This window comes from Cricetulus griseus, chromosome X (genome assembly GCF_003668045.3).
Source record: "Cricetulus griseus strain 17A/GY chromosome X, alternate assembly CriGri-PICRH-1.0, whole genome shotgun sequence".
Taxonomy (NCBI): Eukaryota; Metazoa; Chordata; class Mammalia; order Rodentia; family Cricetidae; genus Cricetulus; species Cricetulus griseus.
In genome coordinates, this window is record NC_048604.1 from 74,216,523 (window position 1) to 74,235,757 (window position 19,235).

The 19,235-nt window shown below is 39.6% G+C and overlaps 2 protein-coding genes across 4 annotated transcripts in view; one reads left to right on the forward strand and one right to left on the reverse strand.

The window, feature by feature from the left end:
- Las1l (LAS1 like ribosome biogenesis factor) overlaps positions 1-4,963 on the forward strand; it is a 25,242-nt gene extending 20,279 nt beyond the window's left edge. For 2 of the 3 annotated variants that reach the window (XM_027431852.1, XM_027431853.1), the window contains one exon: positions 40-393. In XM_027431852.1, coding sequence (XP_027287653.1) covers positions 40-175 — 136 coding nt within the window. In that variant the 3' untranslated portion in view covers positions 176-393. Of the gene's footprint in view, positions 1-39; positions 394-4,405 lie in introns of those variants that run through there. The other variant, XM_027431854.2, reaches the window with a different exon arrangement.
- Positions 3,269-19,235, reverse strand: part of Zc3h12b (zinc finger CCCH-type containing 12B) — a 32,621-nt gene continuing 16,654 nt past the window's right edge. Inside the window, exons 3-6 of the mRNA XM_027431855.2 lie at positions 13,163-13,302; positions 10,913-11,147; positions 10,222-10,328; positions 3,269-9,039 (exon numbers count right to left, since the gene is read on the reverse strand). Of these exons, the coding sequence (XP_027287656.1) occupies positions 7,619-9,039; positions 10,222-10,328; positions 10,913-11,147; positions 13,163-13,302 (1,903 nt within the window). The 3' untranslated portion in view covers positions 3,269-7,618. The remainder of the gene's footprint in view (positions 9,040-10,221; positions 10,329-10,912; positions 11,148-13,162; positions 13,303-19,235) is intronic.

Sequence of the window (19,235 nt, forward strand, 5' to 3'; positions counted from 1 at the left end):
CTGCCCCTTTCCCTGACTGACTGCCTATTTTCTCTGCAGCACTCTGAACCTAAGTTGTTGTGGAGGCAGTAACAACTCTAGCAGCAGCAGCAGCAACAGCGGTGGCAACTTGGAAGGCCTTCTCTGGAGTCAGGGACAACTGCATGGGCTCAAAGCTGGCTTGCAGCTATTCTGATGGCTGTCCTGATGCAAGTGTCCTTGCAGCGCCACTATAATCACAGCTCAGTCCAGAGTCCATCCATGGTACAAACTGGACAACCTGGGAGACAGTTCAGATCAGCCCTTCAGATCAGCCCCGTCAATTCAGCTTTCCACCACAGTGGAAATTTGAATTCTTCCTCCCAGATTTTCTGTTGTGTTTTGAAAAATAATAAACAGATTTTTGTCATGGTGTTTGTGAGACGGGGAATATGTCTTCTGAGATAGACCAGTGCAATTCTCCCTTTACTTTGTGACTATTTTATAAATGGGGAGATGGTAACAAGGCTTTTGTTGGAGCCTGGGGCCTATTAAGTATACCAGTTCTAATTGCTTTCCTAGCTAGACTGTCGGCATACCTTCTGCCTGGCTCCTTAAACTTATCTCTGCATTCTTCCCCTGTAATGTGGGCAAGCCTACATGAAAGCATCAGGGTCCAGAAAAGAGGCATAGCTGGCTATAGAGCCCAGTAAAGAACCGGGCCATGGGGCTTTGTGGGGACGGGAGGTATCAAGGAGTGGGAGGAGGATACAGTTTTTCCTTTAGGGATCAACAAACAGGAATTGAAAGCTGGGAATATGTTATACTTTGTCATTTCTCTGTCATTTTGGCCTGGAAAAGATACAGTATACTTACTTCTGCAGTGGCCATAGAGCTTTAAGAAATATCTTAGTGAGATCAGCCCCTGTCCTATGGTCACCCAATTTTTGGTCATCTTATCTCATAGTGCCTATCCTGTATCAGACCTTAGTTGCCTGGTGAGGAAGGTCAGAGTTACTTAGACCTCTTCCAAGGACCTTAAGAGGAGAGGTTTCTGTAAGTAGTTCTAAGAAATGTTGAAATGCTGTTACTGAATCCAGTCAAGTTGTTCTGTGCCCTACCTGCCCCCAAGCCACTCCAAGCTGAGGGTAGTACCCAGAGCCTCAGGCATGGTAGACAAGTGTTTTCATCACCAAACTTCATATATATAGTGTATGTGTATTTATGTATATATGTACATATATATTGATATATGTGTGTGTATGTGTAAATGTTGATCCGATATATTGCTTTTCAAGGGAGCTAGTCTAGTTTTTGTTATACTCAAAAGCATTCCATGAGTCCAGCAGCACAACAGACTTTTCCATGTAACCAAACAGGTGTTGATAAAGCAGGCTTGTGCATTGGTTAATACAAAGGTGTTATTTTTTTCCAATGGTGCTCTCTCTCTCCTCAAGGGCTAAAGGTTTCCTAACATACTAGATCTAAGTCAAAGCCTGAAAGATCATCAAGAAACTTCTAGATTAAACGTGGAGAAGGGACTTGTAAATGTGTGGATACATATTCCCTGGTCTAAGGATACATATTCATGGTAGTCTTAAGTCTACATCAGAGTAGCTCTCACTTTACTGTGTATGTTTTGGGACCTTACATGATACTGGTTTTTAAAAATTAGATTTTCTGCTAGTTTGGAAGTAATAGTTGTTTGGTCTGTGTCCCCCCCCCCTCCTCAATTTATGTACATACACTTTTTTAACCCATTTTTCTTTTAAGACATTTCTTAGGCCTCTAAACTAGTCCCCTCTCCTTAAAGTGCATTGAGATACAGAGAGAGTGGTTGTTAGGTTGGTGTAGATCAAGTGTTTTCCTGAACATCATCTGGGATCATTATGGATCCAGATTATTAGACCCCATTCCTGATGTGAATCAAATGTTGAAGAATAGGCCACACTCTATGGTTTTGATTAGATCAGAATATTTTGATGCAAAATAGAGTTTGAGATGTACTGGGAGACAGGAAAAAGCTGCCTAATGACACAGGTTTCAGGTATGCCCATGCCCCACTACTTGATTGGATCAATTTCCCAATCTTGGGCAAATCATGCCATTTCCTTAATCTGCTGGATATTTACCTCAGAAACTTAGATCATATATAACAGGATAGATTAGAAAATGCTTTTTAAGATCTGGGGAGATGACTTAGTAGATAAGAATGCTTGAGGACCTGAGTTCAAATCCCAGCAACTACATAAAACACAAGGCATGGCTGTGCATGCCTGTAACTCTAGTGTTAAAGGAAATGACAGCTGTGCTCCATGAGCTTTCTAGGCAGCCAGCTTAGCCAAAATGGTGATTCCAGTGCACTGAGCTATCCTGTCTCAAGGCAGTGAGGTGGAGAACAATAATGGAAAACACTTGAGGTTTCCTGGCCTCCACATCTGTGCACACAGGTGTATGCTCTCACACATGTGCATGTGCTGTACACATCTACTATGTATGACACTTGTGTGTACACAAACACAAATGTTATCTGAAAAAGGGAAATAAATATTGGTAACCCACTTAAAATGAAAATTCCACATAGGGTGCCAGCTCCTGTAAATATAAAACAGTGCCTGATACATGATAAGCCATCAATAAATGTTTACTGAATGAATTGTTTTTCTGAAGCATATCATGTTTTATATATGTGACTAGTGGCTACACACAAACCTTCCTCAGAAAAGAACAAGAAAATTCTTTTCCCAAGCACACCTGTAGTCCCAGTAATTGAAAGGTAAAATCGGAAGACCTGAGAGGTTATGGTCGTACATAAATTGTGTCTGCGGTGTAAAGTTCAAAGCCAGTCTGGGGTATATAAAAAAAGCTCTTTCTTTTTTTTTTCTTTTTGGTTTTTTGAGACAGGGTTTCTCTATGTAGCTTTGGAGCTTATCCTGGCACTTGCTCTGGAGACCAGGCTGGTCTCGAACTCACAGAGATCCGCCTGCCTCTGCCTCCCGAGTGCTGGCATGCACCACCAACGGCCAGCCAACAAAGCTCTTTCTTATCACACTAAGGACTGAGGATGTAGTTCAGTGCTAGAATACTTACCTAGAGTTTGTAAGATTGGGTTTGACCCATAGAACCATAAGAAGCAAACACAAAAAAATCAGATGATTTTGGTAAATTTCAGATGCCTTCTGGGAGGAAGGGATGGGGATCTGTATCCAATTTAACAATGCAAGTTGAAAGGACACGTGTTTAATATTACAGGAACAAATTGGAGTGTGTGTGCACTGACTTTTCTTGTTCGTAAAGAAAGAGCCATTAGTGACTAGTAGACAAATGGTTTATGCAAGAAATGGGTTTACAGGTCATTGTCAACAATACAGCATTTGCATCACAATTAGAAGTGAAACAAATAAAAACCTCATGAAGAAGTTGTAAATACATTCATGCTAGTGAGCATATTGTATAAAGCATTGCACATGCATCCTAGGGGCAGACAAAACTGGAGAAGGGCTGGCTGTATTTTCACTCACCTCAGCTTGGCTCTGTATTTTGTCATTGAGACTTACATTATATTTGGGTCAAATAAGAAACCCAAAGTGGTTTTATAAAAAGTTTACAACCATTAAACAATACTGTTTAATCCCACAAATGGGTAAAACAAATTACTATAGCTCAATGATACACAAACCAGGACTAAAAAATAGTCAATCTGCCTATGTGTATAGCTAGCTATAATACAGTAGATATCAAATGTGCAGAGTCTTCACAGAGGCATTGACTACTTTAGACAAGCAAGGTCTAGAGATAACTGGTTTTGTTTCCAGTGAAAACTAACACTAGTGCCATTTTGGTCAGCTGAAGATTGTGCACTCCTCAGTTTCATACCTGAAGAGAAGCAAACTAGGAGGAAGAAAAGAAAGGTTAGGAGAAGACCTGAGAGGGGGGCTCTTTGGACAAGTTGGCATTATTTTCCCTGTGCAAATCCAAACCTGGTTTACAGAGCAAAACAAACCATTGAAATTGTCGGCCCTCCAAACTGCACGCTTAGAGCACAGACAGAATGTTAACTGAGAGCCTCTTCGGAAGGAACTGTTCCATGTTAGAAGGAAACTGGAACAAAGAGCAATAGATAGGAATGACTGAATTATTTTATAAAGGTTATTTGTTTCAAAATGAAAAAAAAGCAGATTGTGGAGAAGTAGTCTCTTGGAAACTAGAAGGAGTTGAGATATTAAGATGGGGGAGAAAAATCATGCTATATGCTTCATTACTTAGACAAAAAGTTTTACAGACCATTTTGATAAGTAATCTGCCATTTTCCCTTCCACACCTGGTACCTTATTTGAGTTCAGTAGTTCCATGTTACCTTTGAAAAGGCTCCTTTTTCTTTGAGCTGTTTTATAGAAAGGGTGCCCTGGATTGACCATGTCCCTCCAGAGTCACATTTCTCCTTTAGGTGGAAATGAAAGCAACAACAATAATAAGGTCACAACAAGAAAACGAAAATCAGAAAATCTACAAAGTCTAAGGCCTGAACAGGCACAAGTTTGCTATGAGGTCAGAAAATCAGTGAAGGAATTCAAATGACAAAGCACCTCTTACAGAATCCGCTGCTTCTCGAAAACCACACGGAACACTGTGCCTTAACCCCTGCTGTGTACTTGGAGGTAAGTATCTGGAAGGACACACACTTAGCCCCATGAAGGGTGCTAATGAGGTCTCAATGCTCTTCTTTGATTGCTTTTTTATAATTATAGACAAAATGGAAACGTCAAGAAGTGTGCAGATCTTGGTATAAAAAATGTTTCTCTAATGTAAGAACCACACTGGATTTATGCATTCATAATTATACAGCTCCATTAAAGATTCTTACATATGGTTTATTACTATCAACACTTTATAAAAATCCCCTTTATAAGGACATATTAAATTTAATAGGCTAAAGAGAATCACAATGTTGCAGATTGTACACACAATAGTTGTTCATCTAACAATAAAGAGGCCTTGAAAACTGTATTTGTCTATAAACTACTACTGCCCTTTGGAAATAAAAGCTCCCTCGTTACCCCCGGGCTACTTTCCTGTGACACACAGTGCCACAAATATGGTGAAAATTAATTACTAAACATAGTTTAAGATGAGTTTTGTATATTTGTTTCTATACAATCAGGAGAAAAGAGATACAATTTGTATCAACAAAAGGTCATTTCTGGTTATTTGAGGCATTGCTCTTAGCTGCTTTGGTTCATACACATTTTACAAGGAGAGAAGAATGGCAATCCTTTCTTAGAAAGTAAAAAATACATATGCTATCTCAATAAATTCCCCCTACTGGGAGGAGCTTACAATTCTTTCACATTTTAAACATGAACATATTCCCAATGAATTGCAGCTGACAAGTTGAACCCTGTGTTTCCCTGTAAACTGGGAAGCTAATGGACACTGCAGTGTCATTGGTAGGTATATGAACTGATTGGTACAAAGGCATCCGAATAATCTGACATTGTCAAATACCCTGATTTAGTCAAGGGGCAGATTTAGAAGGGCCAAGAAATTCAAGGTATCCTGACGCTTGGGTTAGACAGGAAGCACTGCAGTGACAATTGTCAGTTTGTGTGGACCTACCTGATAGAACATATTGTAACATGTTATCAGTATCCTGGGGAATGGAAGAGTTAGCAGGTAGGAGGAGATAAATGTAAAGTTGTGGCTAAGTGATTGTTGTTTAAGATGTACTATTCGTCAACTTTCACAGAGAGAAAGCTGGGAAGCAGCATATAAGCCATTATTCAAACTACCAGAAACAACCCTGACTACAGTCTCACATTCAGAGTGTTTCACAGTAAGAAACATTTATAGGCAGTATTACACCTTCTCATGAAGAAACAAAAGGCCAAGGCCAGGCCTTCTCAACTCTCATGAAAAAGGACTGTAGAAGTTAGTAAGTTCCAGCCTCGGAAATTGCGAGCTGGTCATCGTTCAAAATGTTGAAATATACAACGGATTCAGAAAGGAGGGCTCGTTTAGTGCATCTTAAAACAATAAAGACCTCTTGGAGAGGCATGTAGCTACAAATGATTCTATGCAGAGGAAGATTCAAATTGTGCAAATGGTGCTGCCTGATGCAAAAGTCATACCCTCCTTAATAATGCAGCTCAGAATTATCTACCCCCAGTGCACCCTCTGCATGGATTTGAAGTGCAGATCAAAGCACTTCCCCTTGGGAAGCTGCTCTTTTGCAACCTAGAAAATAAATACCCTGGTTTTGGTTCCTAAAGGCATTCTGCTCTACCAATGACTGATCTTATTGCTCAAACAGTGGACAACAGGAGAGAGTGGTCATACATGGCTATGCACTCTCTTTTACTACACTTTGTCCTGTAATGTTGAATTGGTCAGAAGTTCCAACTTGGTAGTTATCACTAAATGCCATCCCTCCTGGGATAAGGGAAGTAGATTCTGGTAGAAAGTCCCTTGGTCCTGGTCCAGATCTTTAGCACTTGTGTATCATATACATACTAAATGTTGAATATGCGCTTCAAGAGTACCTCAGCTATAGAAAGCTTCAGCCTGACCCCTAATTTGCTAAGGTGAAAAGACTTGAAAGCTAAGAATGGTTAATAAATGTGGTCAAGTAAAATATGTAAAGGAAATACAGCTGCTTTACTCTGGTGCTTAAGAAAGCAAAGTTTAAATGTTGGCATGTGATTTCAGTTTTGATTCTAACTGAAACTGTAAAATGTGACAAAATCATCAAGTTGTATTTGTGATCTATACAGGTGTAAACTATAGACTGTATAGAGCTTGCCGTCTTATTATCACAATAAAAAAGTTGATACCAGAGATACAAACACATCTCAAACCAAATATATAAATTCATACATGCAGTAGAATTGCTAAGAGGAGGGTTCAACTATATCTCTAGAAGCTTCAATGTGACCCTATACTTGGCTAAAGATATTGAATGATCAGATACTCATGCAATTAAAATCTGTGTTTACTTTTAGTTTTAAATATCTCTATTATAAAATCCTTAAAAGGTTAATTCACAATACAATCTGATCCTTGTGTATTGGCTCTCTAAATTGGACAGATGATTCATACTTTATAATATGGAATGTGTGACTAAGAAAACACTGGTAGCTGGATGTGGTGGCACACGCCTTCAATCCTGGCACTCTGCAGGCAGAGGCATATGGATCTCTGTGTGTTTAAGGCCAGCCTGGTCAACATATCAAGTTCCAGGAAAGCCTGTGATACAAGGAAAGACCCTGTCTAAAAAAAAGAAAAGAAAAACTAAAAAAGAAAACAATGGTAATGAAATCCCTTGGGGTTTCTTGCATTTAGGCAAAGCCTGGATTTTGTCCTCCATTATCTCCACACTTCAGTGGGAAAGGGCATGGGACATTAGGCCAGAGAACTTCGGTTTGTGTCTTGACTTGGTCATTTACTCGAAGTGTGACCTTGGCAGGTCAGCTAATCTCGTCAAACTTCAGTTTCCTTCTCTATAAAATTAGATGGTCCCAAGATCTACCTCACAGAGTTGTTATGTGCTAAAATGATAGAAACACTCTGTAATTTTAAAAGTATAACACAAATTATTACTTATTAGAATTATAGTATCATGTATTATTACTATTCATATTTATGTAAAGGAGTAAGTCTTATGTCAACGTGCGGACCTAAGCTTGGCAACAATCAAGGCTGCCAGTTGCTGAGCATCTGCTGTGTGGGGATTCTTCTCCATCACTGCAAGAACAACATTAGAAGGGAAGATGTTGCAGAGGTTCTTGTATGTCTGATATTGGTCCTCGGGTATCACATGCTCCCTGGCATCATTGCACATTCCAACCCAAGGATTCCTCCAAAGTTGCTCCATTTTTTCAGGCATGCTCCTTACCATGACTGGTTCGTAACATGGTTGCATGAGACCATTACCTAAGGGATAGGAGTGGTATCCATAGGAGTCAGCTGCACGGGGCAGTGGGTCCCAGCTAGCATGCTGTTCCCTGCACAGAGGAGGCCGCCTTTGCCTCATGGGGTTACTGTCATAGAGGCGGGAGTCAGAAATGCTGTCCATTCGAGTCATCACCAGAGCACGGCCTGGCTGGGAGGGCCCCATAGGATGGACATTGGGAGGCATGGTGTAGTCTCCAGAACAGCTAGAGTGTGCTCCAGTTGCTGGGTTCTGGGCATGCATAGCTAAGTGAGGGACTGACTGCTTGTGGGGTGCTTGCTTGGAATCTTCTGAACCGTAACTTTGCACTCTCGCTAAGGCTTCATGGTAACCATGGGAAAACGGCTGAAGGTGGTTGTGAGATGCTGAGCGATGCAGCTTCAAAGTGCCTTCAGGATGGGCATCAGCTACAGCCAAGTACAAGTTGTTGTAAGAGGAGTAGTTGTCATTCCTGGTATGGCTCATGTGACTGTCAGTACATAGGCTGGGATTCCGAACATATACCCCCTGGTTTGCTTCAGCCATATAGTACTCATGATTATGCATGCTGTTGATGCTCACTTTGGAGAAGTCACTTAACACTGAATAGTAGTCATGGTCCCCCATGGTCTCAAACTTTGGGTATTGCTCAGTATAGTTAATAGGGGTGCCATGGCTGTTGGTAACCAGGATAGGGGGGTATTGCATGCTGACCATGTGCTCCAAAGAGGCCTTTTGATGGGGAAAATGGGAGGACCCTGGCACTGGGCTGCTGGCTGAACGGGTGTTGAGTGCACCCACTGCATGGCTTTTGGGGGGAGGTATGGTAGGGACACTTAAAGCAGTCACAAGTGAAGGAACAGAACTGGCCTCAGGTTTACGAGCAATGGGCAGCCACTCTTCAGGTTCGGCAGCCACAGACCGGATGCTGGGATCTGATTGGCGCTTGGAGGCCACACGTTTGACCTCTGAGGTTATCTCACCTTTGGCAGTAGACATCCCTGTGCCACACTTAGCCAGGGTGTCTTCGCTCATTATTTTCACTGTGGACAGTTTGGCACTGATGCGGAGCTCATCAGCCACCGAACGCTGGGGTTGGTTGGCCCTCTCTGGATGATAGTATTTGCACTTGTGGCCGTAGGTGCATTTTTTGCCTGAAAAAAAAATAATGCCTTGGGGTAAGACTCTCTCTCATAGTGGTGTAACCCTCTGTGCCAGAAATTGTCCTAACATTCTGGTCCCACAGGTTAGAGTTATACTGTTCACAGTTAAGGCAGAAAATTAACTCCATAAAGATGAGTGACAGACAACACCAACGAGTCACCACATACTGTGAGGGGAGAGGGAGAGTGGAAAGCTTCGGAGGGAATTGCAGTGTAAGAGCTAAGAGCTGAGCAGTTGACTAGCCTTAGTTTTCTGGTGATGGACAACTTTTCTTAGGCATAATCTGTATGTTGAGGCAGCCTAGAGGGACCGAAAGCAGAATGATGTGGTGTGAAGAGCACAATGAGAACTATGTTTCAAATGCAGCTATGTACTTTACTGGCTGTGGGACCCGGATGAGTGACCATTTTCTAAGGCTCATTTTCCTCTTTGGGGAACAATATCCATAACCATGTCTATATTACAGGATTCTTGTAAAGATGAAATGAGCCAACGCGCATGAAAATACTCTTGATTCGAACAAGAGTCGCAGACAACAAAAACAAAAATGCGCCCCTCAACAAGTGATTACTCAACAAACGCAAAGCATCCTAAACAGCCTCAGACCACACAGTTCATGCTGCACTGTTAGGCTGGCTCAAAAGCATTGTATCAGGGGATTTTGGTAAGGCCACAAGAAAAAAAAAACATATTTTAGAAATACAAATGAAAATGAAATTTGGAGGTAACCACAGTGCAAATCAGAAGAAAAAATGGTATAATTAATTGACAGAAGGTATAGTCACCTGCCTGAGAAACATGATCTTGTTTAGGGTCAACCCTCTGAAACTGACCCTTTTGCTTCTATAGGCTATCTAGTTTCTGCTTGCCCTTACTCCTAGTAACATCACTCAGGACTTAGGCATCTAAAGAACATTTTCACATGTGACAACTTGGTATGTTAACAAGTGACAACTAATCTCCCCTTCAATTCTAGCTGCCTTTTCCTCATGCGGTTTCTAAGATGTTTCTTTATGTACCCTAACTGAGAGTACATAAAGACACAGATTTCCATGCACACAGTGGGCAAGCCAAGATTTCTCGCCTGAAAGAGAAATCTTCAAAGGAGAAGTATTCAAAGAATCCATATGTTTCCCTTCATGCAGAACTTAATTCTGTCCAGAAGTACTCACCATAAGGACATGGTTGCTTTTTATGTTCAGGAACAACAGGTCTCTTTCTTAAGAAATTCTCAAGGCTTGGACCATGGCGTCCTAAAGGATCATCTGGAGGCATAAATCTGAAAGCAAGCCAACAAGAGGTAACTGTGTTTCCTTCTGTCATTACTACATTTTATGAGTTCAGGTCTTCCTTCTCCCTTTGCTGCACTATAGCCATAGCTTTCTAATTGTACTTTCTACCTCCCAAGACAGTATTTCTTCCCTTTGTTTCTACTTGATCTCACAGAAAGGATTAGTTCCTTGTGCATCATTCTTTCATGGACTGTATGTACCAGTCAGGCTGCCATGAATGTTAGCTTTGCCCAGTACCCTAGCCATTTTCATCTCTTCAGAGATTTATTCAGTGTTCTTTTCACATGTCTTACTTAGTAGCCCTCTTTATTCTGTGAAGTTCCTTTCAAAAGATAAAGCAACTTTTAACACCGTGTCATTATTTTTTCTATCCCCTATTTCTAACCTTTCTTCTCATATACTTTAAGCCCCTTGATGGTGACTCCTGCTTCCTAGTCAGTCTTTTCTTTTTGTAGCAACCAGCATAATCCATGGTATACAATAAGTGCTCAGTATATGTTTATTGAGATATAATACATTACTAGTAGTAATTTGTATTTAACCATTTAGAGCTTACTAGAAAGAAACTCACTTATCATTCACAAAAGAATACATCAGCAACCGCTCCTCTATAAACTTCTTCCATTCTGGCTTTTCAACTTGAAGGTCTCGGTAGTTATCATTGGACACAATGATGCCATCAGAATCAAAAGCCAATTTGACTATGAATCGGTCATCATAGCAGACCACCCTTCTGCCTTGGACCCTTCGGGATGGTGTGAAGACGAGAATCTTTTCCTTCTCCAGTTTACGTAGAATATCTTGATCTATCAAAATATGTTTATGCCACACAGTAGAAATCATCTTTGGAAATTTACCACATTATCCCAATATTACCAAAACAAAAGTTAGTACTAGATAAATCTTTTATTTGTACTTGGAGAACAAGTGTGCTACTTTTCTGGCTGTGACATCAAATAGAATTGTGACCTTAGATAAGTCATCTTCTCTTTCAGACTATAGTGGTAAATGAAAAATGAAAAAAAAAAAAAAACAAAACAAAACCAAAAATCACACCTAGATTCAGACACACTTAATTTTTAAAAACTACCACAAAGAGTAAGAACTAACATTTGATCTAACATTCTTTTTGTTTGTTTGAGACAGAGAATTTCTCTGTAGTCCAGGCTAGCCTGGGACTTCAGATTCTTCTATATCAATGTCCCAAGAGCAGCGATAACAGATGAGTGAGTACCAACACACTCAACCCTGGCATTCTTGATATTTGTCTTGCCTTTTGTCTGAAGCATAGGATTTTTCTTTCCCATGGTGATGGGGTTGAAATCCAGAATCAAGAGCACAGTAGGCAAGTGCCCTACCACGGCTCCATATCCTTATCCCTAGCCTAGCTTCATGGCTGTTTAGGTTCACAAATAGCAAAGGCTGTGTCTGTCAGGATATTAAGCCATCACTCATGAAGACTTTCATTTTTTACTTTTACCCAACAGAAGGAGAAAACTAAGGTGGGACAACAATCTATGGCATTCAAGTAGTGACTTTCTTCTTCCTTTAAAAAGATATGTGTCTGTGTCCGTGTCCGTGTCCGTGTGTGTGTGTGTGTGTGTGTGTGTGTGTGTGTGTGTGTGTGTGTGTGTGTGTGTACTATGACGTGTGAAGGCGTCAAAGGGAAACTTGTTGGAGTTAGTTCTTTTTCCACTCTTCTGTTCCCAGGGATTAAACTCAGCTTGTCAGACTTGGCAGCAAGTGCCTTTACCTGGTGAGCCCTCTTGCTGGCCATTTTGGACCCAACTGTTTAGGAGACAAAACTTACTTACTGGGCTTGACCAATACTGAGATCTACTCTGGAGCTTTCTGCTCTGCAGATGAAGACAGCTCTCCACAGAACTAACCCACTGGACTGTCTGAGTAGTAACTTTGGGAGAGAGATGGTAAACATACAGGTATCTGTATGTTCTTCAGTGCTATACAGAGCATGTTCTACGTGTACTGGCAATGTAGAGACTATGCTGTCTGCACGGGGTTCACAACATGATTCTTGTGGAATTTAGGCACCTTTATGTTCCTGAGCTCTTTTTTCCATAAATAAATATTTAAAAATTCATTTTAGAATTTCACTAATATAAAGACAAATATAATCCAATTAAGTGTGTGTATTCATTGTTATTCTCTATTATTTCTTACGTGAAAGGAACAAAATGAAAACATTTTTTTGTGGAGATTTAAAAAGTGTGATCATCTCTAGGTTCCAAACTTTCATTGCTTCGGACACAGACTGGTTCTTGCTGTCTTGGTTGTTTTCTCCTCTCTGTTACTCCTAATTTGAACGCCCTAATTGTTTCTTTGAGACAAAGTAAGATTGCCTATATATCATGTAGACTTTAGTTTCTTGCAAAAGTCAGTCATATTGGTAACCATATTTATTTGATATTGTCTGAAATCTATGATCAATCAAACAGGCTGCCTTGGTACTCACTATATGGCACAGGTCAGCCTCAAGCTCATCATCCTTCTGCTGCAGCCTATTGAGTATTGGGATTTCAGGTATGCTTCACCATTTCCATAAAAATAATGTTCAGTTCATTTTTCCACTTATGTGCTTTATGGTGTTGTAAATTGAAGTTTTTTAACTATCACCACAAAACAAGGATGGATTCATAGTGGATCACTTTATGAAAAATACACTTACTAAAAGACATTTTAAGCATATTTCACTTAGAAAAGCAATCATCTAAATTGAAACCATCTGCCTTTGTCAAAACTATCTTTTCATCTTTGACCCTTTAGGAAAAGTTTGGTTTTTTTTTTTAATTTGAAATAGTACCTGTAATTGGTGCATCAGGGCGGGATTGCTCCTTTCTCCAGGCTGGTACAAATACAGTGATATCTTTATGGCCTTTATCTAGAAACCAATCCACAGCAAGCTGTATTCCTCTGCAGGAGAATTCTTCCTTATTCCCATGGCTTCAGAAACAATACAGAACACGAGACAAAAGAATTAATAATAGACAGCAAAAAGAAACACTGCACCAGCCCTTTTCATTTTTCTTGTGCATTTTTGAGACGTTACACAATATAGCAGAGGCTGGCGTGAAACTTACATCTAGAGGCTGGCCTCTACATTGTGATCATCTTCCTACCTCACCCTTCCAAGTGCTGAGAATACAGAGTACCAGTATCATTCCTGGATAACATTTTATTTCTTGATGATGTCATATATATATATATAATATATATATAATATATATATATGTCATATATATATATATATATATATATATATATATATATATATATATATTCAAGTGCAGAGGATCAAACTCAGGACCTCTACAAAGCTTGCTACTATGAAGTCATACCTCTATTCCAAAGAACACTTTTTAAAAGAGAAAACTGTGTTCTTTTTATTTGACTGTTGTACTATTATAAATTTCACTCAATGCCAAAGGTAGTTAATAACAACCCTCAACTTACAACAAACATGATAACTACGATTAGATTTCATTTCCCTCTTTGTTCCTATTGCCACCTTTGCTCAAAGAGTCAGTTATTCACAACATATTGAAAAAGAAAGGTAATTATCATAGGTTTAGATAATGCTTATGTAGGAGATAGTTGATGTGAAATTTAGACACACAAGCACATGCACACACCACACTACACTGTCATGTTACAGGAGTCTCTTCTGTGTCATACTCCCAGCCATTAAGCATATATATTAAGATATGGCCCCAGATAGGCTGCTTATGTTCCAGTGGCTGACCTTAAACTCATGCACATACTGCCAGCAAAAACTGGATGTAGTGGGAAGCAAACAGAGCAAAACAAACAAAAAACTCTGAGTACATGAAATTGGGATGGAGACATGGTAGAATAGTTCTAGTGGGAGGGAGTGAAGGGGTGGGTTTGATCAGATTACACTGCAAATATGTATGAAATTCTCAAAAATAAATAAAAAATATATTAAGAAAAGATCGCCACACACCAAAAGATGGAAGACATCCCCTACCTGCATAGTGGGTACACCTCAACTAAGCTATGCCTTTCCTTTGCACCCCTGCCCCACATCCTCTGAGTCACCTATTCCACATCTGTATTTCACTCCACTCTGTCACGAATAAATAAAGTCTGGTTGCAAGCTTGGGCCTACTGTGAACCCTTCCCCCTTTGAGACCTATAAGAAGAAACTCTTACTTTGCCTTGTGGGCCTGAATTCTCAGAGTTCCCACGAGTCTGTCTGTATTACTATGGTGTTAATAACTTTTTTAATAAACGTCTTACCAAAAGGGAAGAAAGGGGGAAAGAGAGCCAATAAACTACTAAGATAAATATGTATATTTCAATAAGAACTTGAAAGTTAAATAGCTTGAACTAACCAATAGAGAGATGCAGGCTGCTGACTATACTAAACATGAATCACTGTCATCTTCACCTCGATTACTGGTCATGACAGCACAAAGACTAGTAACAGTGAAATCAAGCAAAACCATCTATCAAATGAATGGAAACTGAAACAAAGCTGACATAACTATTCTGTAATATGATAGGTAGATTTCAACCCCAAGCTAACCAGAAGATAGAAAGAAGGGCACCACCTATTAATAAGGGGGATGATTTATAAGAAGATATAGCATATACATTTTGTTTTTTCTATTTCTGTAAAGAATTAGGAATTTTTATTGGATTGCACTGAATCTTTAAATTTATTTTTGTTAATTTCCATAGTATCAGTTCTACCAATCCATGACCATGGGATGTCTTTCCATCTTCTACTGTATTCCTCAATGTTTCTTCAGAGGTTTAAAGTTTTCATTGTAGAGGTTGTTCGCTTCCTTATTTAAGTCTATTGATAGATACTTTTGGGGTGCTAATGGGAATGGAATTGTTTCCATGAGCTTTCTCAACATTGATTGTTTTGGGTCTATAAAAAGGATACCGATTCTTGTAGGTTGATTTGGTATCATGAACTTGGTAGTTGACCATTTCTAGAAGTAGTCTGATGGAAAGTTTTTGTTTCATATGTGTTATATCATATCATTTGCAAATGGGGATGATTTGACTGCTTTTTTTCTAACAGATCCCTTTAACTTCTCCTTGTCTGTATGCTCTAGATAATGCTTCAAGTACCATATTGAAAAGGAATGGGGGTACTAGGCAGTCCTAATTCTCACTTTCAAGGGGATTGCTTTAAGTTTTTCTCCATTTAAGTAAATGATGGTTGTTGGTTTCTCACACATAGCTTTATTATGTTGAGTTATGATCCCTCCTGTCCTACTCTCTCTAGTAATCTGGATAGCCAAAGTAATGTTGAGAAAAAAGAACACTTAGAAAAAGGAACATATATATATATATATATATATATATATATATATATATATATATATAAACACTTAGGGTGGCATTCGTTTGTAACCTCAGCAGTTGAGGGCTTGGGGTATGTGAATCTTAGGGGCCAGCCAGTTTAGCCAAAATGGTGAGTTCCAGGATCACTGAGCCATCCTAGGTGAGGAAGCAATTAAGGAACACATTCAAACCAGAACTTATAGCCTCCACATACACCCACACAAGGCAAGAACACCCACATATACACATTACAACATATACACATGAATGAACCAGTTGAAATAGGGGAGGAGGTAGCCAAGGGCAATGAACAATCAGAAAACAGTGAGAATGTGGAATAATGACCCATATGTTTGAAGATACAATGATGGTCAATCCTATTTATCTGAAGAATGTCATTAGAATATTGATAGGGATAGCAATGCACCTGTAAAGTACTTTCAGTATAGCCATCTTCACAGCACTGATTTTCTGATCCAAGAAGGGATGTGTTTCATTCTTCTAGTATCTTCGACTTTCTTCACCAAAGTTTGACTATAGAGCTCCATCACTTTCTTTTCTTTTTTTTGATTTTTTTTATTAGAAACAAGCTTCTTTTATATGTCAATCCCAGTTCCCTCTCCCTACTCTTCTCCCCTGCCCCCCACTAACCCCCTACCCCATCCCCTTTCTGCTCCCCAGGGAGGGAGAACCCTTCCACGGGGGACCATCAAAGTCTGTCATATCATTTGGAGCAGGGCCTAGGCCCTCCCCTGTGTGTCTAGACTGAGAGAGTATCCCTCTATATGGAGATGGCTCCCAAAGTCCATTCGTATACTAAGGATAAATTCTGATCCACTACCAGAGGCCCCATAGATTGCCCAGTCCTCCTAACTGACATTCTCAGGGGGTCTGGAACAGTCCTATGCTAGTTTCCCAGCTATCAGTTTGGGGTCCATGAGCAACCCCTTTTTCAGGTCAGCTGTCCCTGTGGGTTTCTCCAGTCTCGTTCTGAGCCCTTTGCTTATCACTCCTCCCTCTCAGCAACTGGATTCCATCATTTAGTTCGGTGTTTAGCTGTGGGTATCTACCTCTGCTTCCATCAGCTACTGGATAAAGACTCTAGGATGGCATATGAGTTAATCATCAATCTCATTATCTATGAAGGGCATTTAAGATAGCCTCTTAACCACTGCTTATATTGTTAGTTGGTAGATCTCTGGATATTTCCGTAGTGCTAGAATTCTCTTTAAACCTATAATGGCTCCCCCTATTGTGGTAACTCTTTTTTTGCTCTCCTCAATTCTTCCCCTAAATCTTCCTGTCCCCCATGTCTTCCTCACCCCTCTTCTCCCCTTCTCTTTCTCCTAGCTCCCTCTCCCTTCCCCACATGCTCCCAATTTGCTCAGGAGATCTTGTCCCTTTCCCCTTCTCCGGGGGACCATGTATGTCTCTCTTAGGGTCCTCCTTGTTTCCTAACTTCTCTGGCAGTGTGAGCTCAATCACATTCATGGTTATATGTACTTATTCCTAGGTACTTTAGGAGCTATTATAAATTGAATTATTTCACCTATTTAATTTTCAGTATATTTATCATCGGTTAAATAGAAAAGATACTGACTTTTCTATGTTGATGCTGTACCTTGCTTTTCTGAAATAATTTATTGGATCTAAGAATTTTATAATAGAGTAATTTTCCTATTTGTTAGTTTTCTTGCCTTATTTCTCTAGTTAAGGTTTAATAAGTGTGGAGAAAGTGTACACTCTTATTCCTGATTTTAAAGGAAAACATCTTAGTATTTTCCCTATTTATTATAAGACTTACTATAGATTTGTTGTATATATACTTCATGCTGAGGAGGTATGTACTGTTATTTTCTAGTTCCAGGGCTTTTTCTTATGAAAAAAATGTTGAAGTGCATCAAAAGCCCTTTCTTCTTCTTCAGATGATCCTATTTAATTTCTGTCTGTGAGTCTATGTATGTGTTGTATTGCATTTATTTTTTATTATTTTTCAAGTTTTGATCATTCATTAGAACTCTTTCTATCCATCTCATTTTACATCCCAATCACAGCCTCTTCCCTGCATCCTCCCCTCCCAGTCCCCCTCCCCCATTGCCTCTATCACCCCAAACCCCTCCTCTTCCATCTTCATCCAGGAAAGGGCAGGTCTCCCATGAGTATCAACAAAACATGGCATATCAAGTTGCAGTAAGACTAAACACCTCTCCATGTATTAAGGCTGGGCAAGGCAACCCAGTATGAGGAATAGGGTCCCAGAATCCAGTAAAAGAGTTGGACAATCTCCATTCATGCTGTTAGGAGTCCCATTAGAGGAACAACTACACAACTGTAACATATACGCAGAGGGCCTAGATCAGTCTCATGAAGGCTCACCGGTTGTTGATTCAGTCTCTGTGAGGCCCTATGAGCCCAGGTTAGTTGTGTGAGCCTTCCATGCTGTCCTTGACCCCCCTGGCTCCTATACTTCTTTCTCCTCCTCCTCAGCAGGATTCCTGAACTCCACTTAATGTTCATTGAGGAAAATAATAATATTGGCTTCTCCCCCAGGATCCATGACCTGTTTAGTTTCAAGTTCTAGATCCCAATAACAGTGCAAGGAGTAGGTTTCAACTTGTGGAGTAGGCCTTAAATCCATGTGGAAAATGGTTAGTTCCTCTCAAAACATTTGTGCCACTGTTGCACTGTTGAACATGTCTTTTTGCTAGGCCCATCATTTTTTGTAGCTTTCAGGGTACACAACTGAGTAAGACTGATAACTACTTTTTTTCTTGTGGTAATATGCATATCATGTTTTAGTACTATGAAAGCTGGCCAGGATTATTTTGAATATCCGGGTCTTTTGTGCTTACTTATGAATTTTCTGTTTTGTTTTTCTATTTCTTCAGGGATTTCCATTGAAATATTGAATGAGATTGTGTTTAATCCTTTGATAACAGCAATTTCCACGATATTAAATCTATGCATGAGCATGAGAGGGCTCTTGCTCTTGTAGTGTCTTCTTCAGTTTCTTTCTTCACTGTTTTAAAATTATAATTGTAGAAGTCTTTCACCTTCCTGGTTAGGTTTATTTATAGATATTTTATTTTTGAAGCTATCAGGAGTTGTATTTCTGATCCTTTTAAAATTAATATTTATTTATTCTTTGAGAATTTCAAACATGTGTATAATGTATATTGAACATATCCACACTCAGTCTTAACCTCCAACTCACTCTAGAACTGTAAGCCCAAATAGATAAATGTATTTATCACAACAGAATGGTAACTAATGTATAAGTTAATTACATTTCCTAGCTACTGTGATTAAAACAGCAATGAACATGCATGTGAAAGTAATTCTTACTGCAGGATATGGAGTCCTTTCAGTACTCTATATTTTTTCCTTTAGGAGTTTTGGAGCATTAGGTCATAAGTTCATTTGGAATTTTGCAAAGGGCAAAAGATATGAACTTTTGTCTACCTGATGATATGTAGTCTTCTAGCACCATGTGTTATAGATGTCTAACTATAGATGTCTTTTTTTCAATGTATATTTTTGGCATCTTTGTCAAA